At 43.2% G+C, this 17,237-nt stretch overlaps 1 protein-coding gene across 3 annotated transcripts in view; it reads left to right on the forward strand.

The window, feature by feature from the left end:
* Nucleotides 1-17,237, forward strand: part of CDC27 (cell division cycle 27) — a 63,261-nt gene that overhangs the window by 11,048 nt on the left and 34,976 nt on the right. For 2 of the 3 annotated variants that reach the window (XM_082271991.1, XM_082271990.1), the window contains exons 2-9: nt 1,843-1,918; nt 5,022-5,169; nt 9,005-9,130; nt 10,710-10,807; nt 13,107-13,264; nt 14,812-15,023; nt 15,795-15,906; nt 15,997-16,109. In XM_082271991.1, coding sequence (XP_082128117.1) covers nt 1,843-1,918; nt 5,022-5,169; nt 9,005-9,130; nt 10,710-10,807; nt 13,107-13,264; nt 14,812-15,023; nt 15,795-15,906; nt 15,997-16,109 — 1,043 coding nt within the window. The remainder of the gene's footprint in view (nt 1-1,842; nt 1,919-5,021; nt 5,170-9,004; nt 9,131-10,709; nt 10,808-13,106; nt 13,265-14,811; nt 15,024-15,794; nt 15,907-15,996; nt 16,110-17,237) is intronic. The other variant, XM_082271992.1, reaches the window with a different exon arrangement.

Genomic DNA, 17,237 nt, shown 5'->3' on the forward strand with positions numbered 1-17,237 from the left:
TACACAGGTGTTCTGTTCATCCTCATGCAGGCAGTCCCATTCATGTCTATTGGAATACAGCGGCTGCATGTACACAATGGCAGCACCAACAATTGATTTGTGTAAAGGGCACAGATCTGCCAGCAGCTGTACACACACACCGTGTGCATGGGGATAGTTTCTCCTCTGACGGCTGCCTGTGTAAATGGGCCCTTATTGATCAGATTATGTCTAACCTGTATGGTTAGCTTCAATCCCGAAGTCAGCAGTCATTCCTATTCTTTAAGAGTTGACTTTGATCAATTGCTAAGTGCACTTTTGAAAAGAGAGGGAAAACCCCTTTCATTTCCATTTTTTCTCAAAGCCTTCCACTTTTGCTGCACAGTTTGGCTGGCATGTAGGTGTGAGGAAAAATAAAGGCAACTAGAGTGGAAAAGAGGAAAGTCATATACTGAATACTATCATTACGAGTGCCAACCATGTATAGTAGCCAAAGACTGTAATCTAAAACTTTTGATTACTACCCCTTCCTTCACTTTCATTTTCCTTGGTGCAAATAGCAAAAATGCAAAACTCAGCTGTACTTCAGAAATATGAATTTAAATTCAGGGTTCTAGATGTAATCGCACTGTGCAGGATTGAGCGGATGTGCAGTCAGTGTTTTCTTGGAGATCTTCAATCGTCACCTTACCTGAGCTTCACTAATTGGAGCGCTCTAGCTTGGACTCAGTGGGGGCCACATCGGACTGCTGCAATAAAGCTGGCCATACACTAGCTGAAAAATCATTTGAAAATCTGTCATTTGTTCCGATCGTTGGTTTTTCGTCCAGTTAATGGGAACAAATAGAAAATCGTTTTTCACCTTTCAGAGCCGAAAAATCGAAGGAACAGCCGAACAAACGATAAATTGAAAGGTTTGTGTTTTCCAGCTGAACTGTTTGCACTAGGCATTTGTGACAAACTGAACGCAAAACGTCCATTGAACGATTTATCGTTCGAAATTCGGTCATTACATGATGGCACGATCGTCTGCTCTCACGGCCGATTTTTCGTTTTTTGTTTTTTTTTTAAATGAGTTTGAACAATTTTTCGGCTAGTGTATGGCCAGCTATAGTCTTTGCACAAAATTCAGTGCTCTGTCCACAGGTATGTATAAAGCCGCTGAAGATTAATTTGTCTGTGTGATTAATTTTAGAACCCTCAATTATAATGTTGTTTTTTTTTTTTTTTTTGGAATGTGCAGTTGGGCTTTAAAGCTAAGGTTAGAGTATGATATTTCTTACATATATACATTGGTCCAGCTTGGACCAAGGTAAGTGTGCGTATTCCATACCTGGGGAGCTGCTGTTGAAGCTGACAACCACTGCAGGAGTCGGCACCACAATGTTGATCACTGCAGTCTTCTGGGTCCTGTGCCAAGCGACTTCCCTTCTGCATAGTGAACCGGGAAGGGGGGGGGCTCACTCGGATCTCTGCTATTCAGAAATCGCCTTGTATTTTTTTTTTTTTTTAATTGATGCAATCTGTTCTCTGGATGAGGTGGCGATTTGTGATGTCATCACTCCCTCTATCTCATCCAATCATAGACCTCTTTATTAAACAAGAAGTCATTTTATGAATAGAGGCACAGCTTGTGGTCACTATGCAGATGGGAAGCCGCTGGTCACAGGACCTAGAAGATTGCAGCGATCACTGTAGTAGAGCCGTCTACTACAGTGATTGTCCCCTTCCACAGCGGTCCCTCAGTTGTGAGAGATGCATTCTTACACCGGTCCAAGCTGGACCAATAGAACTATGCAATGAAGGACACCTGGGTTTCCTCAAAATAACTGAACTGACATTCAATTTCTTTTGTTTCTCCAGGCTGCTATATGGCAAGCACTGAACCACTACGCATACCGAGATGCCGTATTCTTGGCAGAAAGACTTTATGCAGAAGGTATGTGATTTCATCCTTGTAGACGCAGATACATGGAATCAAGTGGAAGAGTTAATGAGTGTGTCCATTCCTGATGCCAATAGCTGAATGTTTGCATTTCTTTATTGGGCGCTCTCATTACTGCTATCCTGAAAATCACTAAACCTATTTGATATCAATGCTAAGCCATGCCAGGACTATCACACTGCATAACTACAGATTGTTACTAACACCTAGGAAGTTATGAATACATACTATAGCATTTTGGTTTTCTATTGTTTTCACCTTGCAACAATGGTGTGGTTGCATAGCCCTGCCTGTTGACTGTTAGGCAGACCACAGGTTGCAGGAAAGAAATTCGCTTTATTCCCTCTTGTGAAGCTGTTGTGTTCTCCCGTTCGTGGGGGGGGGGGGGGGGACACTGGGGCGCTAGCCCGACCAGCAGAATACAGTAATTATTGCTACTGGCTATTGCCGCTGGTAGTAATCGCATGACGAAAATCCGGTATGTTGGTTGTACCCAAATCAATCGATAGATCAAGTTGGGTAGTCAGGCTGCACATAGATGTTTTGTGTTTCGGCTGATCCCTGCTGAATTGGCGAAGATTTGAGCCATCTATATATGGCTGACTTAAAATAGTACGTTTCACAAACTTTGATTGTTATTGGTCAAATTACCTTGACCTTAGCTAAAAAGTTACAGTACATTGCTGAAGTTTAGAAATCTCATGGTTCCTCCTTACCACTATGCTAGTCTTCAGATTGATCCCTCTGAATGCCCTCTAGGGCTCAGGTCCAGGATGTAAGTGGGGCCTAAACTTCTGGCTCGGTTTAGATTAAACCCCAAATACTTTCATTTAACTGTCAAATGACATGGCCCTTGTAAAGTTTTGGCACTTTTAGACAAGGGTAGATTCACTTTATAGTGGTTCTAAAATAAACATGAATGCATTCTCTGCATTAAGATAAGCAATTCCCCATTACTTATCCTTCCCATTTCTGTTCCTAAACCCTTACCTGACTCCTCTCACCAATCCAGCGCAGCCCTGGCTGCAGGACTGCTCCCCGCTCTTCCTGGTTTCACAGGAGATACTGAGGGCAGTGGGTGCCAAAGGCTCCTTTCAGTCAAACGCCTTTGAGGAGTGAGAGGGGGTGGGGCTTACCGACATTGTGTGTCAATAGACGCACATTGCCTGCTTCGGGAGCACGTACGGGTATCTCCATAGCGCCCAACTTGCTAAGGGGGCACTTGGAGGAGAGGAAGAGCTGACCGTGCCAACCAGGGACCGCCAAAGAGAAGGTATGGGACTGTTCTGTACAATATCGTTGCACAGAGGAGGTAAGTATAGCCTTATTTTTTTTTTTTTTTTTTTTAAAGACAAAAGTGGCTTTAGTATCACTTTAAATTTATAGGTTATTTTGCGCTATTCCTCCTTAGGGTAAAGATATTCTAATAGAAGATACAGCTTTACCTTGGGGGGGGGGGGGGGAGATCCTACAAATTCCTGAAATGTAGGTGTAATGTTTTGGTCATTCAACAAATAAGGAAAATTCAAGGGGTCTTAAAGAGGTTGTAAACCCTCTCCTATAACTTTAATAAGGCTTACCTATAGGTACTGTAAATATCTCCTAAACTTGCACCATTTAGGAGAGATTTGTTTTTAATGCAGCCGATGACGTCATCGGCGCATGTGCTCTGAAGGAACGGCCACCCGTGCTGTTCCTTCAGAGCCCTGTGCCGTGTACGGCGGCTCCCGCGCGCATGCGCCGGAGTGATCTAATCGCACCTCCGACCAATCAGATGAGATGGCCGGAGGACGCGAAACAGGAAGCATTATGGCCGAACATGTCGGCCACGTCTCTGCTGAGCGGGCGGCACTGCCGGGGCTTCATTCTAAGGTAATTATTTCATAATGAGATAGTATGTGATGCATACTAGCTCATTATGTCTGTCTTACAGGTTTTTTTTTTTTTTTTTTTTTTTTCATTTTTTGGTGAGGGTTTACTTCCTCTTTAATCTTCTGGACAAACTATAAGTGGCCATGTCATAGATCTAAAGACAAACTCCACCGGACCCTCTAAATATGATGTACATTATCTCATAACCCGATACGGTTGTCTTGCACCATTATAGTTATTTGTGCTACTGAAGCTGGACTATGTCATATCACATTACTGCCGTTATCCTTACAACTCCACTCTTGCATTATGTGTTCATAGACAGTACTACTTTTTGGCGTCATGTATAAATGCTGTTGTATGCCCGGTTCATCGCTATATCTGTTTATCTCCTGTTCTTACTATATTTCTTCAATAAAATAAGATTGAACTAAATGATGTACATTCTGACTTGGTATTATTTTTCTCAACCCCGAGCCTGCTTCTTGGAAAAAAGTCGGCATCGCCACTTCCTATAGTTTTCCTGATAAAGCCTTGCTGGTATGTATGGCTGAGCTGAACAAGCAAGCCACTAAGGCTCCTTTCACACACTCCGTCCGTTGGACGGAGTCCGTTTTTCTCAGCGGGGGATCGAGCTGCCGATCCCCCGCTGAGCAGCAGGAGGACAGCTGTGTCTCCGCGCTGTGTGCGGAGACACAGCTGACAGTTCCCCATGCATCTCTATGGGGGAAATCAGATGTCAACGGACCGTCAGTCCGTTCTCACCCGATCCCATCTGATCCGATCCGCTGGATGGATGGAAAATAGGGATTCCATCCGTCCAGATTTGACGGATCGGGTCGGGTCAGATGTCAGTGGACATGTCTCCGCTGACATCCGATGCCCCATAGGAATGCATGGGGGGACCGTTCAGATCCGCCAAAAAAACGGACAGGCGGATCTGAACGGTCCGCCTGTGTGAAAGGGGCCTAACTCTTTCTCCTTTGCTAGGGGGTGTTGGGTCATGGCTGCACATTTGACTGTTTAATATCTGAGGGAGGACTAGAAGTGACTAAAAATGTTTGAGTGTTGCTTTATTAAAGAAGAAAGTGCTTTCATGATCAGGCTTCCACTGGTCATATGACTAATGGCATAACATTTGATGTGTGGTCTCTGCTGATGATGTAGGGTAATCCTTTGGATGTTGAAATTGATTATAATTGAATAATTGATTTATTTATTGCAGTCCATTCAGAAGAGGCACTGTTTCTACTAGCTACATGTTACTACCGCTCAGGAAAGGCTTACAAGGCTTACCGTCTCCTGAAAACCCACAGCTGTGCCACCCCACAATGTAAATATCTTCTTGCTAAATGCTGCGTGGACCTTAGCAAGTAAGTGGATTTTCTGCCCAGATGAATGCCTTGGTTCTTTTCATTTTGTTGGCTATACACTAAGCAACGTTTTAGCCAGCTTTCATAGGTCAGAAAAATGGAATGGATCCACTGGAACTACTACCAGTCTTGCCATGTAGGTTTTTAAAAAAAAAAATTAACTTGTTGGTGCTAAGCTGCCCATAATCACACCCGTGCTTTGACCATGCAGAAATCAGTAGCAGGTTTACTTTACTGATTCCCCCTCTCCAGCACAGCTTACTTTTTTTTGACTCTCTGCCATTTCATTCAGCCATTAGGAGTAAAGAAATTTTATGATACAATACTTCTGGGTATGGAAAACATGTGACTCACTTCATGTGCTGGTGCTTGGCGATTGACCCAGTGAAATCACATGGAGCGTGTGCAAATTGGCGCTTATATCGGGGAGTGGGGGAAAGGGGAAGATGTGTGAGAATAGGGGGCCATTAAAGGGAATGGCCAAAGCAAATGTTTGTTAATGCATTTGATTAAGCGTGATTGCAGCTGCTTAAAAATTGCTTTGTGTATGGTCAGAATTTGGACGTCATGATCAGAACTGTCTGAAATGTTATACTTCGCCTTTAGTGTCTGGTCACCTCTTTTTTGTTTTTAGTTTAGTAGATATTAATGGTACATACAGGTAAGACTTGCAGGTGCATCTCCTAAAATTTAGAAAATCATCAAAAAGTAAAATTTTATTTCAGTAATTCAATTCAAAAAGTGAAACTCCTATATTCTATATAGATGCGTTCCACACACAGTGATATATCTCAAGCATTTCTTTCTTAATTTTGATGATTGACTTGCAGCTAGTGAAAACCCAAAATTCAGTATCTCAGAAAATTGGAATAATACATAAAACCATTTAAAAAGAAAAAAGGATTTTTAATACTTTTCAGTAAGACAACATTTCTGTGTGTCTATGTGCAGTATAGTCAAAAGCCATGTCATCTGCTGGTGTTGGTCCACTGTGTTTTATCAAGTCCAAAGTCAGCCCACCTTCTACCAGGAAATTCTAGAGTCTTTCATGCTTCCCTCTGCTGACCAGCTTTATGGAGATGCTGATTTAATTTTTTCAGCAGGAATTGGCACATGCCCGCACTGCTAAAAGTACCAATACCTGGTTTAATGATCAAGCAAATTCGCCTGACCTAAATCTTATAGGGAATCTGGAGTATTGTCAAGAGAAAAATGAGACCGGAGACCCAACAAAGCAGATGAGCTGAAGGCTGCTATCCAAGCAACCTGGGCTTCCATAACACCTCAATGATAGAAATCCAAAAGTGTGACCCCACACAAAGCAATAGTTGAAATCAATAAATTCCTTTATTCCTTGTAGGTGAATTCATACAGACAGTGCAAAGACAGATATGTCAGGTTGACGCGTGAAACGCGTCAACCTGACATGTCTGTCTTTGCACTGTCTGTATGAATTCACCTACAAGGAATAAAGGAATTTATTGATTTCAACTATTGCTTTGTGTGCGGTCACACTTTTGGATTTCTATCATTTCGGACAACGGATCTGACCTGCACCAGGCTTAACTACCACACCTGAGCGGCTTTTCCCTCCTTCACTTCCATAACACCTCAGCAGTGCCACAGGCTGATCGCCTCCATGCCACGCCGCATTGATGCAGTAATTCATGCAAAAGGAGCCCCAACCAGGTATTGAGTGCATACTATACTGTACATGGACATACTTTTCAGTAGGCCAACATTTTATTTCTGTTGTAAAATTTTATTTTGTTTGATATTCTAATTTTGAGATGAACCTGTATTAGCTTACCTTTTTATGTACAAGTTTAAACAAGAGTTTACCGCTGTAAAGCAGAACTTCCATGCAAAATTAAGGGTCTGCTTTTCTGTTAGTAACCCGTCCCAAACTGAAAGTATTTAAAAAAAGTTAAAAGTAAGGGCTTGTTCACACTATATCTGATGAACTGCATTTTTCTGTACACCATCACACATGTATAGTGTGAGCAGGGACTTATAGAAAATATTATGTATGTGTGCTGTTCACACCATACATGTTGCATGATGTGCACAAAAACACAGCACACCGTATATTGCGTGAACAAGCCCTAAAACCTTTACACAAAAAAACTTGTTCCTGGCTTCCGATACTTCCGGGAGGAGCAGGTGATGTCTGTGCTCCTCCCAGGAAAGGTGATTGCTCCAAACTTGAGATTTTTTACCCCCCCCCCCTCCCCCGCTTTCCCTGGAGGCAGCGGTGACATCACACACACCTCTGGGGAAGCACCATGCCAGGGATGAGGTAAGTAAATTATTTTCGCTCTTTCGTTCATTGATGGGCACAGCTCCTGATACTTCTTAACCGTTGGGTTATACTGCCCCCTACAGGAGTAGTACATTAGGCAGGAAAAAGCCTGACTATGCCTATGGGCAATCCCAGTGGGTATACACCCACTCTCGAATATAGGCACTCAGTTATTTTTTTCTGCCTAGTCGGGAGTAAGGACCTCGTTCCCTGCTGGGATCTTTGGTCCTGGCATTTATTTATTTTTTGAATGGAATTTTTTCCTATCTTTTGTTTTGTTCCTGTGAGAATCTATAGTCAATTGCCGGACTGGGCGACGGACTTGGTAATCTAGATCCAGAGGGTCCCCCCCAAGTCTGGCCAGCGAGCACGTGCAGACCATTTGAAAATATTCTGGAGGTTTCCCTGCTTGCGCTGCCCGGAAGGTGGCCTTTTTTGGTGGCTATCACCTCTGCGCGCAGGGTGTCGGAACTTGCAGCGTTATCCTGTCGTTCACCTTAGTCGCGATTTACAAGGATAAGGTGGTGCTTCGCCCCTGTCCACTTCAGCGACCATTTCCAGATGGATCAGACAGACAGGAGTACAGGCCTATTGCATCAGGGGTCAGGTTCCTCCTTTCCCTGTCAAGGCGCACTCTACTAGGGCGCTTAGTGCCTCCTGGGCCTTCCATCATCAAGCGTCAGTGACGTAGGTTTGCAAGCCGCCACCTGGTTGTTGGTGCACACTTTTACAAAAAAATTTTATAAAGTGGATATGTTACCATGTGCAGGTGCTTCTTTTGGCTGCTGCTTGGAGGACCGGATTCTCTTTGAGGGTGTATTGTTTTTTTTTTTTTTTTTTTTTTTTTCAGGCCAGCTTCAATTGTTTATGGTTGAGCTCCATGTTACCTGGTTGGCTATGGTTAACCTTGGGAATGTTTTTCTGCTTTTTTCACACCTATCATGTTTTAACGCTGCTTTGGGGCGCCCCAGTAGTTAAGGAGCTCTGTCCATCAATAAACGAAAGAGAAAATTATCTTTTTGACTTACCGTAAAATCCATTTCTTTGATGTTCATTGACGGACACAGCACTCACCCCTCTGTGGAGTTGGCTTACTTCTGACACTGCTTGTAACAAAACTGAGTGCCTATAGCTGAGAGTGGGTGTATACCCCCCGGGACTGCCCATTGGCGTAGTCAAGCTTTTTCCTGCCTAGTGTCCTACTGCTGTAGGGGGCAGTATAACCCAATTGTTAATAAGAATCCGCTGTATCCGTAAATGAACATCAGAGAAATGGATTTTACTGTAAGTCAGCAATCCCATTTTTCTTTATTTCTGTTTTTTGTTTTTCTTTAGTACATAGGCTATTTGTTTTCCGTCTGTGTACATCCTTATATCTCTGCTGAATCTCTGTCACTACCTCCTGTGTGTTTATCATAGATTTTGTTTTGTTTTTTTCTGTCCATCCTTGTATCTTCTCCCAATCACTGGCATGTCCCTTTGGGTCCGCTTGTCTTGTTAGCCTGTTCATCTTTGTCTCCGCTCCCCTTGCAGGCTGGCAGAGGGTGAACAGATCCTGTCAGGCGGTGTACTAAATAAACAGAAGAGCCAGGAGGAGATAGTTACGGAGTTTGGTGACTCAGCCTGCTTTACACTGTCGCTGCTCGGCCATGTATATTGGTAAGCTAGGACCATTTTATTTTGTGTTTTTCTTCTTGCTCAGCCACGGGGCTTTCTTATTCTGATAAGTGAAACATTCCAATGAAGTTCTGGACTTGGCTCTTCCCTCTTGTCCAAAACTTGAGGGATATTGTACACTGCTACTGTAAATTTATAAAGATTTTACTTTTCACTGAGGTTTTTTTCCCTAACTGTATAAAGGGATGAGCTTTCATAGTGAGTGCAGTAATAAAGGTCACAAATCCCAGTGGTAAATCCCCATCCCTTTAAGAGTGTCACACTAGCAATTCAGGGGCAAAATTACAGTTTCTTTAAGTCTCATCCCCAACTCAAATACACACCTTCCAGCACTGCATTGCAGGTGCTTTAAAATGCTTTCTATAAGCCAAATGTTGAATGGCTTGGAGCTCACTTTGAGGCAATATCATCCTCTCTCTCAGGTGACAGTGTTCTGGCCTGACGATTGACCACTCAGGCCTGAGCACTGCATCATAGAAAGCAGTCATGTTCTTACCCCCCCCCCCCCCCCACCTAGAAGCACAGGGTATTTTGCAATAGCTGCGATAGAAGGAGCAGTGGGGGAGTGCTGTGAAAATAAGTGGGTCCGTTGGAGGACTTTGCAGCTTCAGGATAAAAAGTATTTTCAATGTAACAATCTTTAACCCCTTGATGCTGACAGTACACACACGCGGCCTCATTGGACTGGACTTTTTTCTCTGGGGCCGCATATATGTGTATCTGTCTTTTTGCTGGTAGTGTGCCGCACAGTGTGCTCCCAGCACAGAGACCCCGAGTCTCAGCAAGAGTGCTCGGTCCCGATCATTAGAACTCTCAATTCCGGGTCACCTGATTGCTGGGATAGCCTCTGATTTGTTTGATCTAGGACAGTGCTAGGGTTAGTGTTTTGGGTAAAGTAAGGCTCAAAAGTCAGGGTCAGTATATTTTGGCCAAAATTAAAAAAAAAAAAAATAGATTTAAATTGGTGTGTTTTAGGTAGGATTAAAAAAAAGCAAAATGCGCATTGTTTCTGAGCTGTACTACGGGTACAAACCACCACTAACCTACACACGTGGTATTACTGCGATCATCGGGAGCAGGAGAATTTATTTTGGGGTGTTCTTTAGTGGTAGGTTATGGTAGTAACAAAAAATATACAGCTAAATTTGTTTATTTTATTTTTTTTTACTATATCCCTTGTCACAGGATTTAATTGACAGCAGCAGGAGCCAATGGCTGTTGCTGCTGCTTTCAGTCTGCCCTGTGAGGAGGGAGAAAGTGGAGAGAGCCGCTGCTCTCGGGCACAGCACTGGATTGAGTTCAGACTCCGTGTAAGGGGGGAGCTTTTTTTTGTACCTCAATGCAGAGAATTCACCAAGGTAAAAAACCTTCTGCCTTTAGAACCACTTAAAGTATTGGAGGAGAGTTTGCTACCCCTTATAATAAACCCACACGTTACATCTAGATCTTCCACAGACAGGGAGATTATCTGTCCATCCTTGGATGATTTACACAAGAACGAATCTTGCACACATACTGTATGCATGAAATACACTTTGTTTTTACTGTTCTTCCTCTCCAGCAAAACAGATCGTTTGGCCAAAGCATCAGAATGTTACCAAAAGAGCCTTAGTTTAAATCCCTTTCTGTGGTCCCCTTTTGAATCATTATGTGAAATAGGTAAGTCTTACTTTCACATATCAACTAAGTGGAAAGATTGTATTGTATGTTTAAATATTGACATCCCAATCTGATACATATAACATTTTTAGAATTGAAATATTTTGTAGTGAGCACTTGCATCACACATTGGGCAGGCTGGAAACAAAAGTAGCTGCCTTCTCCAGCTAAATCTACAGCTGTGTATTAAAAAAAGCCATGAAGGAAGAATACATGGTCTGCAGAGGGAGGTGGCATGCAGCTCCTACTGCCTTCTAGCAGAACTGTATGTGAATACAGCTGGCTATAGCCTCTGAAATTAGGCTGGTTCACCAGGGACCGGCCACATTTCAGTCAGTGCGTGACCATTTTCACTCAATGGAAGTCTATTAAAGTTTGATTACTATTGAAGGGACAAGCTGCAAATCGGCTGTTCATCAGCAGCTGCTGATTGATTTCTATAGATGAATACACACTATACAATTTTTTCTTAAGTTTTTTTTTTTTTTTTTTGTTTTTTTTCCTTCAGATTTACCAAAACCATATAATATGAGGTCCGACCTAAACACTTTCAGTTTGTATGTAATCAGGTAGTCCCTTGCACTCCATAGTTGAAGGTAAATTTAAAGGAAATCGAATACCCTTTAAATCCAGCTTAACAGTGCCTAGAGAGTGCAACATCAGGCTCACTTCTGCATAGAAACCAATCGGCTTCCAGGTTTATTGCCAAAGCTTAAAACAGAGTTCTGACCCAGAAATAAAATAAGGTCAGTAGCTACAAGTACTGTAGCTGCTGATGTTTATTATTAGGACACTTGCCTGTTCTGGAATCCAGCCATGTCGGCAACCCAGCCGATGCCTTTATTGGCTGTCATGTGCTGCCGCCGCCACTGCCGGGGAGGGAACCTTGTGGCTTCACGGCTGGTTACCTACTGTGCATGCGCGAAGCACACTGCACAATCTGATTGTTGCGGCAGCTGGCAAAGGTGGAGGAGGGGCTGGGCTTTTGACATACCTCACCGCGACTGAGTCCACCAGAAGTAGGGATGGGTACCTGTTAGAAACGGGTATCGCTCCCCCGAAAGTGGCACCGGAGGGGGGAGCAAACATAAGCGCAAGTTCCATTTTTTGGGTGGAACTCCGCTTTAATTGAACAAACTGAGGTTAGAAGCTGATTAGCTTCTATGCTTAAGTGAGCCTAAGTTTGCACTCTCCAACAGGGGCGGACTGACAACTCGTAGGGCCCCCGGGCAATCAGATTATGGCCCCCCTGTGTCCCCACTCAAGCCCCACCTACAAATTGCAGCTCAGCTACATAGAGGGAGCATTTAATTATCTACAGCAGCATAGCCTGCATTGAAGTTCCCAGCTTCTTTCCACTGGGCACTTCCAGGTTTAATGGTGGCAGCCATCTTTCGACGCCATGTGTATTCATATAAAAGCAGTGGGCCTGTATATGAGATCATGATCTGGGCCCTAGTATCAGAGAAAAAAATGTGTGCCGCAACGAACATCGGGTGTGGTTTTTGGGGGCTGTAGGTAAGCATCTGCTGGTTACATAGTGCAGTAAAGATGCCCAATGACGGAGAGATTAATTTCCTTGTGTAGAGAGGGGGGGGTGAGAGAGAGAGGGGGAGTGAGGTTGGGGGTTAGAGAGAGAGCTGAGTGAAAGGGGGATAAGAAATAGAGGGGGGGGTAATAGTGAAAGAGGGAGTGAGAAAAGGGGTGAGACAGTGAGGTGATAGAGAAGGGGCCCCCCCCCCCCCAAAAAAAACAAATTACAGCTGTTTAATGTTCTATAGCTTTCAGATGCTTGTAAGGTTCCCAGATCCTTTTTAACAGGGTTCCCTGACTACATTAGCCCTGGTAAAGGAGTCAGTCTTGTCATATCCTCTTAATATCACTGACTCCTCTTACCTTCCCGCTGCCCGCCGGCTCCATCACCAGCTGCAGTAGCAAGGCACTACAGCCGGGACTCTGACCCGCTCTGCCGCTACTTCACAGGAGGTGAGCTTCTCCCAGCAGTAGTACGGTTGTCTCCTCCTCTGCCGATCCCCTTCTGTTTTAGTGATCACTGTAAATCCGCAGAGATTTCATCACCTTCTGTCTTGCGGGAGGGATAAGTAAAGTAAAATTCTTCTATTGGTAAAAACCAGAGAAGGGTTTAAACAATCCACACTCCTACCAAAACATAAAGTAAAATGTGTTGACTTTGGATGTATTTCCTGTATGCAATTTTTTTTTTTTTACACATAAAAATATAAAACTCAAAAAGAAGTAAACCGTAAAGTAAGAATAATCTATCTCATTTTTATTGTAGGTGAAAAGCCAGACCCTGAGCAGACCTTCAAACTGACCTCCCTCCAGAACTTCAGTAGCTGCCTGAATAACTCTTGCACAGTAATGGTGAACAATCACAATGTCGTATCTCACAGGCAACCTGACACAGTATTAATGGAGACTCCTCAAGACACTATAGTAAGTAGGCCAATGGTGTGTAGTTTTTTTGCTGTTGGGAATACTGCAATCACTGACATTCTGCAATTAACACAAATTTGCTGTTTTAAGAGGTTCTCCTGGTAAAATTACTACTAAATCCACATCAGGCAGGTGGAGTATGTATATATAGTGCCGCCATCGTCCAGAATTAGTCCTTAAAAGTGTGACTCCAGCCAAATCTTTCCAAAGTTTTTTGGATAGAATGGGGTAATGTGTACAGTAAGTGAGGAGGAAATCTCCAGGGACACAGACCGCAAAAAAAGGGCTCAGGGAGGTTCTAATCCATTTTATAATGGAGTACAAAAAGTGTTGCTTTTTTTTTTTTTTATTATTTGATTTTGGCATTTGTGTCAGTCAGAGAAACTTGCGGACACAGAAACTATCCCTGAAATTCATAGACTGGTGCAGACAGATTTTTTGAAAGTGTCTCTCATGTGTTCTAAAAGTGGTGCAGCATTCTCCAAAATAATGTGCCTGTCTAGAACTTATACAAACCAGACACTTTGGCCGATTTAACTCTGTACGCCAAAAGAAAGTTGATCTTAATTAGCTCCACTGTTGTAAGATGTGAACTGTACGTATTTTATTTTTGAATGCGACACAATTGATTTTGACGCATTTAGGAATTTGGTGCACGAGCTGCTGTCAAAGCTAAGTGTTGAATAGGCTTCATGAATTTGGTGCAATACCTTAACAAGGGATTAACCTCAGAAAAGAGACGCAGCAGTTTTATTGAATTCCCCCAAATACTGTCATTGGGATGAGAACTGAGGCTATATCTACCCAAACACCTCCGTTTGCCACAACACTAAACAACCCAACAGACGATCTACCCATTTCCCACCATTTCAAAAACCAAGTTTTACCTAGAGTCCCACTTAATCCTAGGGGTTTCTTTCTGCCTGTTGACCTCAATGGGGTTTGTTGAAGTCAAACTCATTAGGACCCTTCTACCAGCTTTTAGAACTATTGACACACCCCATAAAGCAGTATGCTAATCGAGCATGAACAGTAAATAAAATTGCCAGCCTTTATGTTCTCAAAGACCCCCCCGCCCCCCCGCCCCCCACTCCCGTGTCACATTTTTTGATTTGATCTGCCCAATCAGGAGCAAGACTGGGACACATCGCTGGATCAAATCTGGCTTGGGTAAGAAAAAGGGGAGCTGCAGCACAGAAGATTTTTCACCTTAATGCATTAAGGTAAAAAACCTTAAAGCTTTAGAACCACTTGATTAAATACATTGTGATCCTGTGAGTTGATCGACTTTTCCCCATAAAGTAGAAATGCTGTTTCATCTGCAGGGAATTTGCTGTAGTGTTGTCACCCACTGCAGTGGCACACCTTCTTGCCAGCCAGAGCAGAACAGATATGTGTATGCATCGGAGCTGGGAGAAGGTATCCATGTATTGCTTCCTCCTAATGCACAACATCCCCAGGATTTGGCCTTTAGCAGAGTTGGCGACTACTGAGGGCCTCAGAGTGACCTTAAACACAACCTCCCTTATTTTTATATATTTTGGCAGGAATTAAATAGATTGAACCTGGAATCCTCCAACATAAAGTACTCCTTGAACACGGACTCCTCCATGTCCTACATAGATCCAGCAGTGATCTCTCCTGATGCTTTTCCCTTGGGAACCGGCCCCTCAATATTGTCTAAACAGATTCAGAACAAACCAAAAAGCGGGCGCAGTCTATTGGGAGGTCCGGCAGCACTGAGCCCGCTCACACCCAGGTAAGATGATCTTGACTTTAACTCTTGGCCTGGAGCAGTAGTAGTTGTCCTTGGCTTTCAGGAATGATTGAGTCTGGTGGACAGTTGTTTGCAGGCTATTTAGATTTGTTGGCCACTCCACTGAAGAGATCTTTGCAATAGTTCCTAGTTCTGTTCCTGTCTGTTTTGGAGTTTTTGGTGTTTTTCCCACATGGATGTTCCCATCGTTCAATATATGAATTCAAAATCCACCAAGAATGGGGGCTTTGAAGGCATATGCATATTTAGCAACCTAAGTATGGAGAGCTTGCTGCTAGAGTCCTTGATAACTTCAGGATCACCCAAAACCTGGAATATTTGTTTTAGGTAGAGTAACCTTTAAAGTGAACCTGGTGCAGATGCTGCGGGGAGGAACGGAGCATCTGGTAAGTAAATCTTTTATTTTCCCCTAGCCATAAAGAAGCAATTTAACCCTTGCAGTGTGGGCACAGCCCTACTGCAAGGAAAAGTTTTTTTGCCCAGAGTTGGGCTTTAAGGAATACAGTGGTGTTGCCTTCCTGCCCCAGCATGATGACTGGACAGTGAAGAAACAGCAGCAACCTGATGAGGTCATCTTTTTGCTCTGCAGTGGAGCTTGATTGTCTGACACTGCTCTTCTTTCGTTTTGTCTGTTCAGGGGTTAAAAAAAAAAGCTGACTATAAAGGCAAATTTGTAAATGTATGGCAGCTGTAGAAAAATTTACGTTTGTTGGCTGACTAGTTCTGCTCTGTTCATTTTATATTTTCTGCCAGTTTTGGAATTTTGCCACTAGAAACACCCAGCCCGGGAGATGGGTCGTATTTACAGACATACAACTCCTCCTGTGTCCTCGATGTGCCATCCTCTGGTACCCCTGCTAAGAAAGTTTGTAATTCACTCAAACATTTTTCTGCATTACGTATGTTAATTGAGTGATTCAATACTCACTGTGACTCTTCAATGTTGTCTGTCTAGTCTGTGGCCAGAATCAGCCAAGCAGGGACAAAGTCAGTGTTCTCACAGAGTGGCAACAGCCGGGACGTGACCCCAGTGCTGCTACAGACTCAGGGTACTGGACCTCAAACCAGGTAAATAGAAATTGCTCTAGATTGGATTTTTTATTTGGGGGAAACCTCTCCATATATAGTATGATCATGGCCTGGCGTTTTTTCCTCCTCCTCAGAATTCTATATTTCTTTTTATCATTTAACATAGAGACATGAGTGGAAAGTTAGCTGTGCTTTGGGATGTAATCAGCAAAAATGAGTTTAGCACCACCTCCTGAAAGCGGCCAGTATTCCACATGACAACAGAGGCCCTTCTTTTATGCAAACAGCACAACTACCTTTCCCAACTTTACAATCCATACTGTGTCCCTGGACCAGGGTTCCGGGGGGGGGGGGGGAATCCATATATGTCCTATTATTTAGTCCCACTCCATGAGTATCCTGGATTCCATGTCCCCCTAGCAGCACATTAACTTGAATACAAACTTTTATTGAAAGGAAACAGAAAATGGTGGTACAAAGAGAATTGGTACATTAACACGACAAATAATAGTATCACGTAGAGTAAACAGAAATATAACATTCTTAAGTATTTTCAAGTCGTCTCAGTCCAATATGGAAATTTGATATGAAGATAAGAACAAGGATATCAAAAATATAGTTCCTGGAAATAGGTACAGAGCAGCATCAAAAATGTCTTGTGTTATTAAAGAAAATTCCATAACATTAAAGAACTGGAGACCTTATTTTAATCCTCCTCCTCCACCATCCCCTATGTTTTACCATGCCACATGATTTCAGCACTAGACTTGTCTAAGGGGAAGAACCGAAACAAAAGAAACCCAGACCGATCCAAGGCAACCTAAATATGTAACCAAAAAGCACCCAGGTACAGAAAGAGAAGACTGCGATAAAGGAAATGTAGTTTCTCATTCATCTGGCATCAGCACAGAGATTGAATACAACTTGGAGAGTGCTGAAATGTCTCCATTGACAGCAATGCCAGAAAGACTTTCTCAAAAAGGCCTGCAATTCAGCACCGTGTGGAAACATGCCTCCAGGGCGCTTTGTATATGAGAAAGAGGAGGAAAATCCCAAAAGAAAACCTCTGGGGCAACTGTTGAAGAGTACTGGGTGGTTGGAAGAGGTGCTAAGCTCAAATTCACAGAACCTGCATATTGTCTGCAAGATGCCGCCAAAACCCAAGAG

Source organism: Pelophylax lessonae (assembly GCF_965119305.1).
Source record: "Pelophylax lessonae genome assembly, chromosome: 11".
Classification (NCBI taxonomy): domain Eukaryota; kingdom Metazoa; phylum Chordata; class Amphibia; order Anura; family Ranidae; genus Pelophylax; species Pelophylax lessonae.